Consider the following 17,601-nt stretch of genomic DNA (forward strand, 5'->3'; position numbering starts at 1 on the left):
GTGTCACAGCTCACAGCAACTTCAAACTCGGGCTCAAGCTATTCTCTTGCCTTGACCTACCAAGTAGCTGGGACTACAGGCACCTGCCAGAATGCCAGCTATTTTTTGGTTGCCGTTGTTGTTGTTGTTTGGCAGGCCTGCACAGGGTTTGAACCCGCCAGCTCCAGTGTATATGGCTGGCACCCTAGCTGCTAAGCTACAGGCTCTGAGCCCAGCTTTTCTATTTTTAGTAGAGATGGTGTCTCGCTCTTGCTCAGGTTAGTCTTGAACTCCTGAGCTTAAGCCATCCTCCCACCTCAGCTTCTCAGAGTGCTGGGATTACAGGTGTGAGCCAAGGCACCTGGCCACCTCTCCTCTTTCTTGATTCATACCAGGCAAGATTTCATGAGCTTCTTGGAGTTTGATTAGGAAGGCATCAGATTTTTTTTTTTTTTTTTGAGACAGAGTCTCACTTTGTCACCCTTGGTAGAGTGCTGTGGCGTCACAGTTCACAGCAACCTCAAATTCTTGGGCTTAAGTGATTCTCTTGCCTAAGCCTCCCAAATATCTGGGACTATAAGTGTCTGCTGCAACGCCTGGCCATTTTTATTGACTGGGTCCTGCTTTAGGCTCAGGTGGGTCTTGAACCTGAGAGCTCAGGAAATCCACCTGCCTCAGCCTCCCAGAGTGCCAGGATTATAGGCGTGAGTCACCGCGCCCGGCCTGGTATCAGGTATTTTTAATGTATATTTTAGGCTGAGCAAAGACAATATTCTTTCTTTTCTCAGAATTTCCTTCCCTCCCTTGAGAAAACCTGGGGTGGAAATGTGATTTTGTTTCTCTGAAACCAAGATGATCTTAAAGCAAGTTGCCTCGTTTTAATGAACTAGTTCTCTGAATCAGGGCAAGTCACTTAATCTCTCTGGCCTTCAGGCTCCCCTCTTTTAGTGGCAGTTGTTGGACTAGACCGGTTGAAGTGGACCTGGAAATAAGTGTGGGGCTGGGCTTAGTGCTGTGAGCGACAGGGAGTGGTGAGGACTGTGGCAAAGTGCTAAGCATATTCCCTGTCTGGAGGCAACTGTAGTTTGCCCCATGGAGGGCAGGGCCAGAATTGCCAGATCTTTTTATTAACCCTGGGAGAACTTGGAGAACCTTTTCAAAATTTTTTTCTTTTGAGATGGGGTCTTACTCTTGCTCACCCAGGTCTGGAACTTCTGAGCTCAGCCAATTCATCCACCTCGGCCTTCCAGAGTGCTAGGATTACAGGCAGGAGCCACCGCCCCCAGCCTTTTAATCTTTTGGTTGCAGCCGTCCTTGTTGTTTGGCCGGCCCAGGCTAGATTCCAACTTGCCAGCTCAGGTGTATATGGCTGGTGCCTTAGCCGCTTGAGCCTCAGGCACCGGGCCATTAATCTTTTGATTGTTGAATTTTTAAAAATTAGCAACTAGGTAAAGGGGGAAAAGATAATACCCTGAAAGCCAAGTAAACAAGCCCCAAAGGCATCCAGGCTAGTTTGTGAACTCCGGACAAGAAGAAAGGTCATGAAATTCTAGGCGGGGCGTGACCTGGGGTTGATGACTGCCCACAGCGTCACTTCTGCAAGGCCCAGTGTGTGTCTGAGCCGTGAGGTATGCGAGCCCTCCATAGCCTTTGGGGCCAGCACCAACTCTGCCGGGGCCTGTCTTCCTTTGCTGAGATATGGGCTGGGGGCTGGTGTCCTGCCAGTCTGGCTGATCAGCTGCCTCACCCAGGTAGTCACACAGGGGTACGACATCGTCCTCATTCCAGCCCCCGAATCCCCAGCAGAGCAGGATTTGGTATCAGATGCTCTGAGCTGTCTACTAAGGTCTGTGAAGCTGCTGCAACCACTGAATCAAACTGGTGCCTATTCCTGGAGAGACATTTTTGTTAAAAGATTTGGGATGAAAAAAATTACACTGAAACACATGAGGACAAAATGCAAAATTTACATTTTTTTTCTGAGACTGAGTCTCACTCTGTCCCCCTGGGTAGACTAAAGTGGTGTCATCATAGCTCACAGCAACTGCAAACTCTTGGGCTTGACCAATCCTCTTGCCTCAGCCTCCCAAGTAGCTGGAACTACAGGCATGTGCCACAACACTCAGCTAGTTTTTTCTATCTTCTTCTTTTTTTTTTTTTTTTTTAAGAGACAGAGTCTTACTTTGTCGCCCTCGGTAGAGTGCTGTGGCGTCGCAGCTCACAGTAACCTCCAACTTCTGGGCTTAGGCGATTCTCTTGCTTCAGCCTCCCAAGTAGCTGGGACTACAGGCACCCGTCACAACGCCCTGCTATTTTTTTGTTGCAATTTGGCCGGGGCCGGGTTTTGAACCTGCCACCCTTGGTATGTGGGGCCGGCACCCTACCCACTGAGCCAGAGGTGCTGCCCAGGCTCCCAGCCTTTTTGTTTTTTGAGACAGAGTCTCACTCTCATCCCGGCTCGAGTTCCATGATGTCATCATAGCGCACAGTAACCTCAAACGCCTGGGCTCTAGCGACCCTCTCGCCTCAGCTTCCTGAGTAGCTGGGACTACAGGTGCCCACTGCCATGCCCAACTAGTTTTTCAGTTTTTAGTAGAGATGGTGTCTCACTGTTGCTCAGGCTGGTCTCAAATTCCTGAGCTCAGGTGATCCACCTGTCTCGGCCTCCCCGAGTGCTAGGGTTATAGGCGGAGCCACTGCGCCTGGCCCCCCTCTCGTTCTTGACTCTTACAGTGTGCGTGTGCGCTTTTCATGAAAAGCCTGAGGAAGCAGGCCTCTCCTGGGGGTCCCGGTCAGGAGGAGAATGTGGGCAGGAATCCTCTGGGTAGAAAGGAGCTGATGTAACCTGCTGCTTTGTTCTGGTCAGTGTCATGTTGTCTTTGGTGATAACATCAGTTACCAGACCACAGAGGCCTCGAGTGGAGCTATACACCCAAGCAAAAGCTGAAAAAGGCCACACTCTTCTGAAAACGCCCATAGAATACATTTATTTTCATCCAGAAAGGCAACTTATGTACAGAGCAGCAGTTCTGACGACCAGGGATCTATCTTTAATCTGTAATTTGGGCCAGCTGGTTCCATTGTTGTCTGTTGTCCCAGACTGGGCCCAGAAATAGCTGTGCACACCCACCATGTTGAACTGGTGTACCTTATTTGAGAAATCCTCTCCCACCAGCGAATGAGTGAAAAATCATTAACCTGTCCTAGAAACTCAGTTCAAGGAACTCTAGGGTGGATTTTTCTTTTTCTTTTTTTTTTTTTTTAGGGTGGATTTTTCAATCGTGGTTGCATCTGAAGGCCAACGTTGTAGAAACCAACCCCAAGACCCCGCCTGGCTGCCAACATTTTTCAGAGTGACCTACCCAAGAGAGGTCCACATCCAAAGGGCCCCTCACTGACTTGTCACAAATGCTAAATCAAAAACCAAGGCCAGGGGGTGGTGCCTGTGGCTCAAAGGAGTAGGGCACTGACCCCATATGTCGGAGGTGGTGGGTTCAAACCCAGCCCTGGCTAAAAACTGCAAAAAAAAAAACAAAAACCAAGGCCAGGGAGGGAAGAGACATGGCAAGTAAATATATAAATATGGAAAAAATCAAGAGTTGGCATTATTTGGAAATGCTGCCAGGATTGGGGTATAGGGTGGTCTTAGGGCCTCAGTTTTTTTTGAGACAGAGCCTTAAGCTGTTGCCTTGGGTACAGTGCTGTTTCATTACAGCTCACAGCAACCTCCAACTCCGGGACCCAAGTGATTCTCCTGCCTCTGCCTCCCAAGTAGCTGGGACTACAGGCACCCACCACAACGCCTGGCTATTTTTTGGTTGCAGCCATCATTGTTGTTTGGCAGGCCCCGGGCTGGATTTGAAACCTCCAGCTCAGGTGTATGTGGCTGGCGCCTTAGCCGCTTGAGCCACAGGCACCAAGCCAGGGCCTCAATTGTTATATTTAGGTTGGTCCCGCTCTGCTGGCAAAAAACAGTCCACTCCTCCATGAAGTGGAACTTACTGAGCCCTCATCATGTGGAAAGGACTATATCACATCCTGGGAGAAAAACAAAGAAATTAAACTTTTCTCCCCCATGAATTACTATTTATCTTTCCTCATTCCAAAACTGATTTGAGGGACCTTAACATACTTTGTATAGCATATAAGATTAAAGCAAGAATGAATACGGGCCAGGCAATGTGTCTTACACTTACAATCCTAGCACTCTGGGAGGCCGAGGTGGGAGGATTGCTTGAGGTCAGGAGTTCAAGACCAGCCTGAGTGAGACCCCCATCTCTCTAAAAATAGAAAAAATTAGCCAGGTGTCCTAGCAGGTGCTTGTAGTCCCAGCTGCTTGGGAAGCTGAAGCAAGAGGATCGCTTGAGCCCCAGAGGCTGAGGCAAGAGAATTGCTTAAACCCAAGAGCTAGAGATTGCCGTGAACTATGATGCCACACCACTCTACCAGGGGCAACAAAGTAAGACTCTGTCTCAAAAAGAAAAAAAGATAATAAAAAAAAAAAGTGAACCTGTTCCCAGGACTGGGGGAATTTTCCTTCCTAGATCCTTGTGGATATCACCCAGTGCTGAAGCAGCCGTTTTCTTAATAACGTCACTGGAGCATGGGTTTGTTTTATAAGCTACAGATTGTGACACATGATGTGTAATAAAACCAATTCAATGGGCAGTATAATAAAAAATAAATATTTGGTCTTTTGTTCTGTTCCTGTGTTCCTGGTACAGAGCTTTTATAAAACTCTAGGACTCTCTTAGGCATGATAAGGGTATCTTTTTTTTAGGCACAATCTCACTCTGTCACCCGAGGTTGGGTGGCGTGCGATGACCTCAACCTAGCTCACAGCAACCTCAGACTCCTGGACTGAAGCGATTGTCCTGCCTCAGCTTCCTGAGTAGCTGTGACTACAGGTACCTATTACCATGCCTGGCTAATTTTTTCTGTTTTTAGTAGAGATGGGGTTTCACTTAGCACAGGCTGGTCTTGAACTCCTGGGCTCAAGCAATCCACCCACTTCAGCCAGAGTGCTGGGATTACGCACATGAGCCACCACACCTGACCCTCATCTCTTTCTTTTTCTTTTCTTTTCTTTTTTTTTTTTTTTTGAGACAGAGTCTCACTATGTCACCCTCAGTAGGTGCTGTGGCATCCCAGCTCACAGCAATTTCAAACTTTTGGGCTTAAGTGATTCTCTTGCCTCAGCCTCCCAAGTAGCTGTGGGTGCCCGCTCCAACGCCCAGCTATTTTTTGATTGCAGTTGTCATTGTTTAGCTGGTCTGGGCTGAATTTGAACCCACCAGCCTCACAGTATGTGGCGGACGCCATAACCACTGTGCTACAGGCGCCGAGCCAATCTCTTTCTTTTTAAGGGGATAATTTATGGCCTCTTAGGGATTGCGTGTGAGCAGTCATCGTTTCTCTTCTCAAGGCTGGCAGGTGCAGATCACGGTGGAGCAGGAGCCCAGAGTCTTGGAGACACCTTCCCTGATTGCATCTGGCACCCCCACTCTTCCCTGCCCGGTTTGGGGTTTGCCTCTACTCACCCAGACGCTGAGACGCCTGGCTGAGGACACTTCTCTCCTTCCGGTCTTTGAACAGAGTAGCCACCAACCAGAAAGTGCGGGAGCAAGTGCGGCTGGAGCTGAGCTTCGTCAACTCCGACCTGCAGATGCTCAAGGAGGAGCTGGAGGGGCTGAACATCTCGGTGGGCGTCTATCAGAGCACAGAGTAAGTGGGAGCCGTGCTTCCTCCGGATCCTGCTGAGCCTGAGCACGCCTGCACCTCGATGGTGCAGAGAGCCCAGGCGGGAGTGACAGACTAAGGGCGTGGCAGCCCCCTCTTTGGGAAGGGAGAGAATGATCAGGTTTGGGGTTGAGCAGGTTTCTAGAGTTAAAAGGATGAGCCGGTAGGGTTTGTTTGGAAATACTGGAGTGTTGGGCAAAAAGGCATTTCCACGGACCTACTGGGACATGGCTTTGCCAAGAGATCTGGGTGTCTGGGTCCAGGTAGGTCGATGGCATCTCTTAAAAGAGGTGGCCTGGTATCTGCCATAAAGACATCCTGGAACCTTCTGTGGATAGCTTTTTTTTTTTTTTTTTTGCAGAGTTTCACTCTGTCATCTTGGGTAGAGTGCCATGACATCACAGCTCGTAGCAACTATAATCTCTTGGGCTCAAGAGATCCTCTTACCTCAGCCTCCCAGGTAGCTAGGACTATAGGCACTCACAGTGATGCCTGGCTAGTTTTTTGTTTTTATTATTTTTTTTCTTTTTTGTTGACACAGAGTCTCACTTTGTCACCCTCAATAGAGTGCTGTGGCATCACAGCTCATAGCAACCTCAAACTTTTGAGTTTAAGCAGTTCTCTTGCTTCAGCCTCCAAGTAGTTAGGACTACAGATGCCCACCACAATGCCCGGCTATTTTGTTTTTTTTCATTGTAGTTGTCATTGTTGTTTGGCAGTCCATGGCTGGGCTCGAACCTGCCAGCCCTGGTGTATGCGGCGGGTACCCTAACCGCTGAACTACAGGCGCTGACCCTAGTTTGTCTACTTTTAGTAGAGACAGGCCTTGCTTTTTGCTTAGGTTGGGCTTGAACTCCTGAGCTCAAGCATTCCACCCTGCTTGGCCTCCCAGAGTCCTAAGATTAAGATGTGAGACACTGAGCCTGGCCATTCTGTGGATACCTTTGAAAGCTTACCTGCCAGATGGGGCATGTGCATCCCTGCCTTTTTTCCTCCCAGGGTTTCACCAAGCACAAGGTCTGACTCTGGGTCATTCTGTAGATCAATGATTTTCTTTCTTTCTTTTTTTTTTTTTTGAGACAGTGTCACTATGTCACCCTCAGTAGAGTGCTGTGGCGTCACAGCTCACAGTAACCTCAAACTCTTAGGCTTAAGTGATTCTCTTGTCTCAGCCTCCCAAGTAGCTGGGACTACAGGTGCTTGTCACAACATCCGGCTATTTTTTGGTTGCAGTTGTCATTGTTTAGCTGGCCCAGGCTGGGTTTGAACCCACCAGCCCCAGTGTATGTGGCCAACGCTGTAACCGCTGAGCTACGGGTGCTGAGCCCAGATCAGTGATTTTCAACTGGTGTGCTGTGAAGCAGGCAAGGAAGAAGTGATCTCATCATGCAGATGAGTAAACTCAGGAGGGCTAAGGTCACTCAGAGAGTTGTTACATTAGTTCCAGGTGCCCTGGTACAGGCCATTCAGAGACACACGTTTAGGTGTGATGCAAACTTTTTAAATTATCATTAAATAAATTATTTTCCAAAGAAGTTCAAAGCACAGTGAGTAAATTCTTTTCTTTACTGTTTTTTGTTTTTTTTTTTGAGACAGAGTCTCACTTTCTTGCCCCTGGTAGAGTGCTGTGGCATCATAGCTCACAGGAGCCTCAAACTCTTTGGCTGAAATGATCCTCTTGCCTCAGCCTCCCAAGTAGCTGAGACTATAGGTGCCCACCACAATGCCTGGCTATTTTTTAGAGAGGGGTGGGGGTGGGTGGGGGGGGTCTCACTCTTGGTCAGGCTGGTCTTGAACTCCTGAGCTCAAGCGATCCACCCATCTTGGCCTCCCAGAGTGGTGGGATTACAGGTGTGAGCCACTAGGCCCAGCCACATACTTTTTGTGTTGGAACTTGACACTTTTCAAAAAATAGGTGGGCCCCAGGGAAAACTCAGCTGGGAAACAGTGCCTGGGAGTACTCAAAGAAAGCCACGTTGGTGAACTTTGGAATGTGCATTTCCTGCTCATAAGCCTCTGAGCAGCCCTGGGGTGGTTTTTGTAGAGTTGCAGGGGGAGCTTTAATGCCTGAAGCCTGTGCTACCTCTCCTCTTTGTGAGGTCCTGCGTCTGGGTGTCTGGGTCACTTCCAGGCTCCTGAATGCTCTCCCAGCCTGCCCTCTGGTGTTCAATTCCAGTGTTTTGCCCCAAAGGTCCAAGTTCCTCCAGGAGGCAAGGCAGGGCCAAACTCTCTCTTACTTGAGTTTGCTGTAGTAGAGAGCAAGGATGTCCCTGGAGGGACTCACCACAGAGACACGCCTTTATGGCCCCTGGTGTGGTCACTGTGGCTCTGGAGAGGCCAGGCCATCATCCCCCGTGCCACTGGGAAGAGGGGAGAGAGATGTACAGATTCCACCCGACACCCTGCATTCGGGTTCTCCAGTCTATTTTATTTTCTGTTTTCTTTTTTATGAGACAGAGTCTGACTCTGTCACCCTGGGTAGAGTGCCGTGGCATCATTGTAGTTCACAGCAACCTCAAACTCTCCTGGGCTTAAGCGATCCTCCTGCCTTAGCTTCCCAAGTACCTGGGACTACAGGTGCCTACCACAAGGCCTGTTTTTAGAGACAGGGATCTCGCTCTTTCTCAGACTGGTCTCTAACTCCTGAAGGTCATACAGTCCACCCACCTTGGCCTCCCACAGTGCTAGGATGACAGGCGTGAGCTACTGCACACAGCTGATCTTCAAACACTTTTTGAGGCGGGCAGGAAAGAAATGATCCCATTGTGCAGAGGAGTAAATTCGGGAGGCCTGAGGTCACCCAGAAACTCACGTTAGTACCCCGGGGTGGAGGCCTCAGGACACTCACTGTTGCCCTTCTCCTTGCCTGGACGGTCCCAAGAAGAGCAGGTGTAGCTTCTAGCCCCATGGGGCCTGGGGGAGTGAGGCCCAGCCCACCCACATGTCCTTGCCCCACGGTCCAGCTTTCCCTGAGCACTTTGGGGGAGCCACACACCTGGGCCGGGTCTCACCTGCCTTTAGCATAGCTGTGCCACAGAGGCAGTTTCAACTTTCAGCTGCATTGTCCACGCACCCTGCCGAGCATTGCTGACCTTCTCTCTGGGCTGGGCTGAACAACCCAAGGAGGTCTCCTGTTACAGGTCAGCGAGCTAAATAAATCCTTGTTTGCAAAATGCAGTTTGAGCCTGGTTCACTTCCTGTTGGCCCTGCCCCTAGGAATGTAGGCTTGGGGGGCACTCCCAGGGCCATCAACCTGTGGGTTGCCAAGTGATCAGCGAGGAGAGAGGAGGTGAGAAGGAAAGTGGCTGCCCAGCACCTGGCTCTGGGCTGGGACCTTAGTACACGTAGGTGTCAGATAGGGGCCCATGAGACCAGGGTTGTGAGCACAGGCATATTGGAGAGCTGCTGAGAGGTGGGCCCACCACAGGGAGGAGGAAGAAGGGGTGGAGGATGGAGCTGGTGGCTGACAGCAGAGCCCCAGGGTACAAGCAGTCAGACCCTGACACGGGATAGATTGTCAGCACAGGTGCTGGAAGAAGTGTTGTGATTAGAGGGACAAATCAGGGTGGAGATGGCGGGGGGCCTGGCACTAGGTGGTCCAGAGTCATTAGGAGCTGGGGTCAGTTTTAGAACAGAGGGAGAGGTGGGACCAGAGTCATCTCTGTGGAAAGTGTTCCTGTCACTCAGATGTGCTGTACGGGCATGGGGAGAGGGTGGGGCTGGGGCTGGGCTGCCGAGAGCAAGGCTGCGGGTTGCAAAGCGGCCTGGTCGGAGGCCCTCACCTACCCTGTTATGCTCTTTACAGGGAGGCATTTACCATTCCCCTGATTCCTCTTGGACTAAAGGAAACGAAAGATGTGGACTTCTCAGTTGTCCTCAAGGTAAATCTCGAGGCAGTGGGCACTGGACTCAGTGGGCATACAGAAACTGCATCCCTGAGGCTCGGTAGGCCAGGAGTCCATTGATGACTGCAGGGTAGCCCTCAGCCCCCTCTTGGCCAGCTCCTCCAGGGTTTGTATATTTATTCCTCCCATATTCTTGCTGTTGTCTTTGGTGACTTTTTCTTTTTTTGAGACAAAGTCTCACTCTGTTGCCCTGAGTAGAGTGCTGTGATGTCATAGCTCACGGCAACCTCAAACTCCTGGGCTGAAAGCGATCCTCCTGCCTCAGCCTCCTGAGTAGCTGGGACTACAGGTGCACACCACCACACCTGGCTTGTTTTTTCAATTTGTTTTTAGCGGAGATGGGGTCTCACTCTTGCTCAGGCTGCTTTCACACTCCTGAGCTTAAGCAATCCACCCCCCTCAGCCTTCCAGAGAGTTAGGATTACAGGCATGAGCCCCTGGGCCCAGCCATCAGTTTGAATTTTAATGAATCACTTATAACTTCCTTTTAGGAGGAGAAAGAAGGGATTAGGTAGAAGGTGGTGCCCATCTCTGAGGTGGCTAGCACAGGCATAGGTTATAGGAATTATTATTTTTTATTTTATTTATTTATTTATTTATTTAGCAGCTTTTGGCTGGGGCCGGGTTTGAACCCGCCACCTCCGGTATATGGGGCCGGTGCCCTACTCCTTGAGCCACAGGTGCTACCAGGTTATAGGAATTATTAATCCCAGCATCATGAAAAATAACTCTTTTTCTTTTCATAGTAACCTTGTTAGTTGACTCATCTTGGGCTACTTTCCTCTTAGAAAAGAAAAAAATTTCATAAGGCATTTGATCACTCCTCAGCTTCCCAACTAGCTGGGACTATAAGCCCCGTCACGATACCCTGCTAGCTTTTCTATTTTTAGTAGAGATGGGGTCTCACTCTTGCTCAGGCTGGTCTCTTAACTCCTGCGCTCAAGCAGTCCATCCACCTGGGCCTCTCAGAGTGCTGGGGTTACAGGCTTGAGCCGTTGTGCCCAGCCTCAGCATTCTTTTCAAAAGTAATTGGTGAGTATTTTGGAAGCTTCTGCACTTGACCTTTGTTTTCATACAGAGACCCTGAGCTGCTTGAGCTAAGTCGGGCCTTTTTGACCATAGCTTCGTTTACATTCAGGTCCTGGTCCCTGAGTTTGGGGTGTACTTGGGAGTTGGAGGAGGGAAGTTGACAATGTTTCAGGACTTGGGTGCACTGGAAAGTTGGCTTTCTGGCTGGAAAGCAAGTCCAGAGCAGCAGCTTTTCACCAGGGTTTCACAGGCTGCCAAAACTTTTGAATGCTCTGTGTCACCCATCGGCGGGGCTCAAAGCAATCCAGGTGTCTGTGGAATGTCTTTGGATGCTTTTGTAGAAGTTTCTTTTTTTTTTTTTTTTTTTTTTTGTAGAGACAGAGTCTCACTGTACCGCCCTCGGGTAGCGTGCTCAAAGCAATCCAGGTGTCTGTGGAATGTCTTTGGATGCTTTTGTAGAAGTTTCTTTTTTTTTTTTTTTTTTTGTAGAGACAGAGTCTCACTGTACCGCCCTCGGGTAGCGTGCCGTGGCGACACACAGCTCACAGCAACCTCTAACTCTTAGGCTTACGCAATTCTCTTGCCTCAGCCTCCCGAGCAACTGGGACTACAGGCGCCCGCCACAACGCCCGGCTATTTTTTTGTTGCAGTTTGGCCGGGGCTGGGCTTGAACCTGCAACCCTCAGCATATGGGGCCGGCGCCTTACCAACTGAGCCACAGGCGCCGCCCAGAAGTTTAAAATTTAATTTTTTTTTTCTTAAAGTCTCAGCTTGGTTCAAACTAAGTGCCAGGAGAGATTTCCAGAGAGTTTTTTTTTTTTTTTTGTAGAGACAGAGTCTCACTTTATGGCCCTCGGTAGAGTGCCGTGGCATCACACAGCTCACAGCAACCTCCAACTCCTGGGCTTAAGTGATTCTCTTGCCTCAGCCTCCCGAGTAGCTGGGACTACAGGCGCCCTCCACAACGTCCAGCTATTTTTTGCTTGCAGTTCAGCCGGGGCCGGGTTTGAACCTGCCACCCTTGGTATATGGGGCCAATGCCTTACCGACTGAACCACAGGCGCCACCCTAGAAGTTTCTTTAAGATTTAGTTGGTTGCTCAGTGTCAGCCCTGCAAGAAGGGGGTCCTTCAAAGGGAGGCTTTCTTGGAGAAACTTAGGAATTTTATGGGCATTTCTAAGGGTCCAGTTAGGTCATGTGCTGAATTCCACATTAAAGCAAGTGAAAAAAATATTGCATGTTGTGGGCGTGGCCAGCTGCTGATATTTGGCTGAGTTTCCCAACAGTGTTGTTTTAGCTGGAAAGGGACTCCACAAATGTCAATCGAACAAAAATGAAAACATTTAGGGGGCCATTCTGTTTTTTCCCTTCTGCATTTGTGCTTGAGAGAAACACAGGCAGGTGGTTTAGCCACGTCATTAGGGCAATTCAATGTAAAATCGGACCTGTGCGTCTGCATGATGGCTTATGACAAGTAAAGCGTCATGATGTGATTTTGTTCTATTTTAAAGAATTGGGCTTTAATTCAGACAGGACGACTACACTGGCAGCTAAGAAACAAAAAAGAATTGGGTGTTAAAGTGCCTATATTAAAGAACAACTATCAAAGTAAAGTGTCTTTCTGGTTTTTTGGTTTTCTTTTTTCGCTTTTGGACAGAGCTTGACTTATTTACTTATTTTCCTTTCTTCTTTGTTTTTGAGACGACGTCTCACTCTGCTACTGTAGGTAGAGTGCCGCGACAGCAACCTCAAACTCCTAGGCTCAAGTGATCCTCTTCCCTCAGCCTCCTGAGTACCTGGGACTACAGGTGCCCTCCACAACACCTGGCTAATTTTTGTATTTTTAGTAGAGATGGAGTGTTGCTCTTGCTCAGGCTGGTCTTGAACTTCAGAACTCAAGGGATCCTCTTGCCTCAGGCTCCCAGAATGCTTGAATTACAGGCAGGGGCCACTGTGCCAGGCCCTATTTATTTTTCTGATTAAGAACTTTATTACAGGCTCAGCATCTGTAGCTCAAGTTGCTAAGGCGCCAGCCATATATACCAGAGTTGGTGGGTTCGAATCCAGCCCAGGTCTGCCAAACAACAATGATAACTACAACCAAAAAATAGCCGGGCATTGTGGTGGATGCCTGTAGTCCCAGCTACTTGGGAGGCTGAGGCAAGAGAATTGCGTAAGCCCAAGAGTTAGAGGTTGCTGTGAGCCGTGATGCCACGGCACTCTACCTTGGGTGACAGCTTGAGGCTCTGTCTCAAAAAAAAAACATTCAGAAAATACCAAGACATGTAAAGCTCCTTCCACCACTGAGCTGTGTAGCTTGCTCAGTTCTCATTCTTTGCACAGTCTGGCCTCTTTCTCTCGTTAAGGCCCTGCCCCATGAGGTTGCTGGGAGTGAGGGTGGGATGAGACACATTCATTAAGAGTTCAGCGTGGTGTCTGCCTCTAGAAAGAAACCATCTTTCATTTTCATTCTTTATGAAGCTTTCAGATCTTGCTGTCCTCAGCAGCTCCCCATTGAGCATTTTGCACACTTGGCTGAATATTCCCTTTTCTTTTTGAGTCAGAGTCTCACTCTGTCACCCTGGGTAGACTGTCACAGTATCATCCTAGCTCACAGCGACCTCAAACTCCTGGGCTCAAGCAATCCTCCTGCCTCAGCCTCCCGAGTAGCTAAGAGCACAGGTGCCCTCCACCATGTCTGGCTAGTTTGTCTATTTTTAGTAGAGATGGAGTCTTGCTCTTGCTCAGACTGGTCTCCAACTCCTGAGCTCAGGAGATCCACCCGCCTCAGCCTCCCACAATGCTGGGGTTACAGGCCACTTTATTAAAGTCTTACTGGTTTAATAATGTTTCAGTTGGTGCTTAGGATTTTGTAAACATGTTATTTTGTTAAAAAATATTAGTTTGATTATTTTCTCATGTATGTCTCTTATTTTTCTTTCTTTCTTTTCTTTTTGAGATAGAGCCTCAAGCTGTTACCCTGGGTAGAGTGCTGTGGCATCACAGCTCACAGCAACCTCCAACTCCTGGGCTCAAGTGATTCTCCTGCCTCTGCCTCTGCCTCCCAAATAGTTGGGATTACAGGCTCCTGCCACAACGCCCGGCTATTTTTTTTTTTTTTTTTTGGTTGTAGCCATCATTGTTGTTTGGCAGGCCTGGGCTGGATTCGAACCCGCCAGCTCAGGTGTATGTGGCTGGTGCCTTAGCCACTTGAGCCACAGGCGCCAAGCCTTTTCTTTTGAGACAAGAGTCTCACTATGTCACTCTCAGTAGAGTGTTGTGGCATCAGAGCTCATAGCAACCTCAAACTCTTGGGCTTAAGTGATTCTCTCGCCTCACCCTCCCAAGTTAAGTGGGACTATAGGTGCCTGCCACAACGCCCAGCCTTTTTTTGGTTGTAGTTGTTGTTGTTTGGCAGGCCTGGGCTGGATTCAAACCCGCCAGCTCTGGTATATGTGGCTGACACCCAAGCCACTGAGCTACAGGTGCCGAGCCTCTCTTATTTTTCTTAATTTGTTGACTAGAGAACTTCCAGGTTTAGGCTAATCAGTGATAGCAAAGGTGGTAGAAATCAGCGTTTTGTCCCTGTTGCTTACAATGGGTTTAGCTATATATATTTATTATTATTATCATTATTATTATTATTTTTGCAGTTTTGGGCCAGGGTTGGGCTTGAACCCGCCACCTCCAGCATATGGAGCTGGTGCCCTACTCCTTTGAGCCACAGGTGCTGCCCAATCTAGAATTCTTTTTATCCTGCTAAGTACTTTTAATCTAGCCTAGTTTACAACGTCTCAAATTCAGGAATACATTCCAGGTGAACATAGTGTTTCCCTTTTAACTTCCTTTCTTTTCTTTCTTTTTTTTTGAGACAGAGTCTTGCTTTGTTGCCCTCGGTAGAGTGCTATGGTGTCATAGCTCACAGCAACCTCAGACTCTTGGGCTCAAGCAGGCCTCTTGCCTCAGCCTCCCAAGTAGCTGGGACTATAGACGCCTGCCACAACGCTCAGCTATTTTTAGAAACAAGGCCTTGCTCTGGCTCAGGCTGGTCTTGAACCCATGAGCTCAGACAGTTCACCCACTTTGGCCTCCCAAGTGCTGGGATTACAGTCGAGAGCCGCTATGTCTGGCCTCTTTTTTTGTTTGTTTTAAACAGTCTCACTATTTCAACCTCAGTCCAGTGCTGTAATCTCATCATAGCTCACAGCAACCTCAAACCCTTGGGCTCATGTGATCCTCCTGCCTCAGTCTCCCCAGTAGTTGGGACTACAGGCACCTGCCACAAGCCTGGCTAGTTTTTGTATTTTTAGTAGAGATGGGGTCTTGTGCTTGCTCAGGCTGGTCTCCAACTCTAAGGTCATGTCATCCATTCACCTTCCCTTCCCCGGGTGCTAGGATTATAGGTGTGAGCCACTGTGCCCAGCCCTTTTTAAGCTCTTATTTTAAGTATGATTTTATTCCTTATAAGAATTTTTGGGGCAGCGCCTATGGCTCAGTGAGTAGGGTGCCAGCCCCATATACTGAGGGTGGTAGGTTCGAACCCGGCCCCAGTCAAACTGCAACAAAAAAGAGCTGGGTGTTGTGGCGGGCACCTGTAGTCCCAGCTGCTCAGGAGGCTGAGGCAGGAAAATCGCCTGAGCCCAGGAGCTGGAGGTTGCTATGAGTTGTGACGCCACAGCACTCTACTCAGGTGAGACTCTGTGTCTTAAAAAAAAAGAATTTTTGGGCTTGGTGCCTGTAGCTCACTGAGTAGGGTGACAGCCAAATACACCAAAGCTGGTTCAATCCACAGCTGCTAGGCCTGCTAAACAACAATGACAACTGCAACCAAAAAAAAAAAAAAGTAGCTGGGCGTTGTGGTGGCTGAGGCAAGAGGCACGCTTGAGCCCAAGAGTTTCAGGTTGTTGTGAGCTGTGACGCCACAGCACTCTACCCAGGGCGACAGCTTGAGGTTCTTGTCTCAAAAAAAAAAAAACCAAATAAACAAAAAAAAAGTAGCAAAATTGTATATTCAGTACAAAGCCATTTTTGTAAGACAAGGATGTATGTGTGCATGTGTGCGTGTGTGTGAATATATGTTAAACACATAAAAAGTAGGAGCTTTAATGTAGAAATTTGTAAAGAGAATATTCACAGACACTGGGAAAATGTAATTGAACAATCAGTCTTATCATCTTTCCTGTAACCAGGGAGACCCAGCGCTTGGGGAAGATGGCATGCGGGAACCATTCATAATGTCCCTTCCGCTATTTTTTTTTAGAGACAGAGTCTCACTTTGTCACCCTTAGTAGAGTCCCGTGGCATCAAACAGCTCACAGCAACCTCCAGCTCTTGGGCTTAGGTGATTCTCTTGCCTCAGCCTCCCAAGTAGCTAGGATCACAGGTGCCCACCACAACACCCGGCTATTTTTTTTTGTTGCAGTTTGGCCGGGGCCGGGTTTGAACCCGCCACCCTCGGTATATGGGGCCGACGCCCTACTCACTGAGCCATAGGCGCCGCCCCTGCTACTTTTTTTTTTGAGACAGTCTCAAGCTGTCACCCTGGGTTGAGTGCCATGGCATCATAACTCACAGCAACCTCCAACTCTTGGGCTCAAGCGATCCTCTTGCCTCAGTTTTTCTATTTTTAGTAGAGATGGGGTCTTGCTTTTTACTCAGGCTGGTATTGACCCTGTGAGCTCAAGCTGTCCACCCACCTTGGCCTCCCAGCGTGCTAGGACTAGAGGCATGAGCCACTGCACCCGGCCCCTTCCACTACTCCTGTATTTTCCTGTAATACTTGTCAGCTTTTAACATACCATGTAACTTACTTACACTTCCATCTCTTCTTGTGAGACTGACGATAAGCTCTATGTGGATAGGATCTTTGTTTGTTCACTCATGTAGTCCAAGCACTTTGACCAGTGCCTGGCACGTGGCAAGCCACCATCAGTGTTTGTTGAGTGACTGAGTGAACTCGAGGAACAGTTTTCCATTATAGGTTTGTAGACAGATTTGGGGCTTACAAGTCTCACTGGGATGTTTCCTTTGTGGAAATGCCCACAGCTGCTCTCACAGAGTTTCCCGGCACTTGGAAAATTCGAGATAGTGGTCCCCGGACACAGGTTCCCTTTGCCAAGAAGACCAAGGTGTAAGGGCAGCCCCAAGTTGAAGCTCTGACCTCCGAACATCTGTGATGTTTGCTGGAATGTTTAATGTATAGATCACTTAGCTGTGCTACAAAGGCATTTTTTTTTTTTTTTTTTTTTTGCATCTCTGAGCGGGCATGAACTACAGAGACATTTTAAAATAAATAATTTCTTGAATAGTCTTATTCACATAAAAAAAATATATATATATACACCTTCCAAAAAAAGGGAAAGCAACTAGAGCAACGTATAACATTTAAAAGTCTACGTAAACAAAATTAAGAAAACTAATACCTAAATAAATAAATAAATAGAAAAGAAAACTAATGCCCCCAACCCCCAACAGCACTACGGTGCACAGTCCCTCAGGGTTTTCTGTATTCTTTTTTTAAAAGAGGGAGCACACACATATTACTTTTTTACGTATTTATAGTTGCGGGGTCACATTTTACAGTGTCTGATTTTTCTTCAAGGACTTTATCCTGGAACATTACAGTGAAGATAGCTATTTATATGAAGATGAAATTGCGGATCTCATGGATATGAGACAAGTAAGTTTTGGGTGCCGCAGAGAAAGGAGGGCGGTTGCTTGGGTTTCTGAGTCTTTGGTGTCTCCCGTTCCATGCACGCTGTGGTCTGGCAGTGTCAAGGGTGAGGGGTACTCATGTCCAGGTCATCCATTCCACTTGCCGCATAGGGAAGCCGCACCAGGGGAGAGGCTGGAGCTGGACCCCAGGGCTCCTGACTTCATCCCAGGCCCTTTGCACTGCTGTGGAGTGCAGGGCACTAGCCACAGGGCCTGTCCCGTCTGTGCGCAGGGC

At 48.5% G+C, this 17,601-nt stretch overlaps 1 protein-coding gene across 1 annotated transcript in view; it reads left to right on the forward strand.

The window, feature by feature from the left end:
- The window catches only part of RHPN2 (rhophilin Rho GTPase binding protein 2), a 62,449-nt gene that overhangs the window by 20,467 nt on the left and 24,381 nt on the right, over nucleotides 1-17,601 (forward strand). Inside the window, exons 3-5 of the mRNA XM_053604617.1 lie at nucleotides 5,575-5,703; nucleotides 9,524-9,599; nucleotides 17,254-17,331. Coding sequence (XP_053460592.1) covers nucleotides 5,575-5,703; nucleotides 9,524-9,599; nucleotides 17,254-17,331 — 283 coding nt within the window. The remainder of the gene's footprint in view (nucleotides 1-5,574; nucleotides 5,704-9,523; nucleotides 9,600-17,253; nucleotides 17,332-17,601) is intronic.

Source organism: Nycticebus coucang, chromosome 10, assembly GCF_027406575.1.
Source record: "Nycticebus coucang isolate mNycCou1 chromosome 10, mNycCou1.pri, whole genome shotgun sequence".
Classification (NCBI taxonomy): Eukaryota; Metazoa; Chordata; class Mammalia; order Primates; family Lorisidae; genus Nycticebus; species Nycticebus coucang.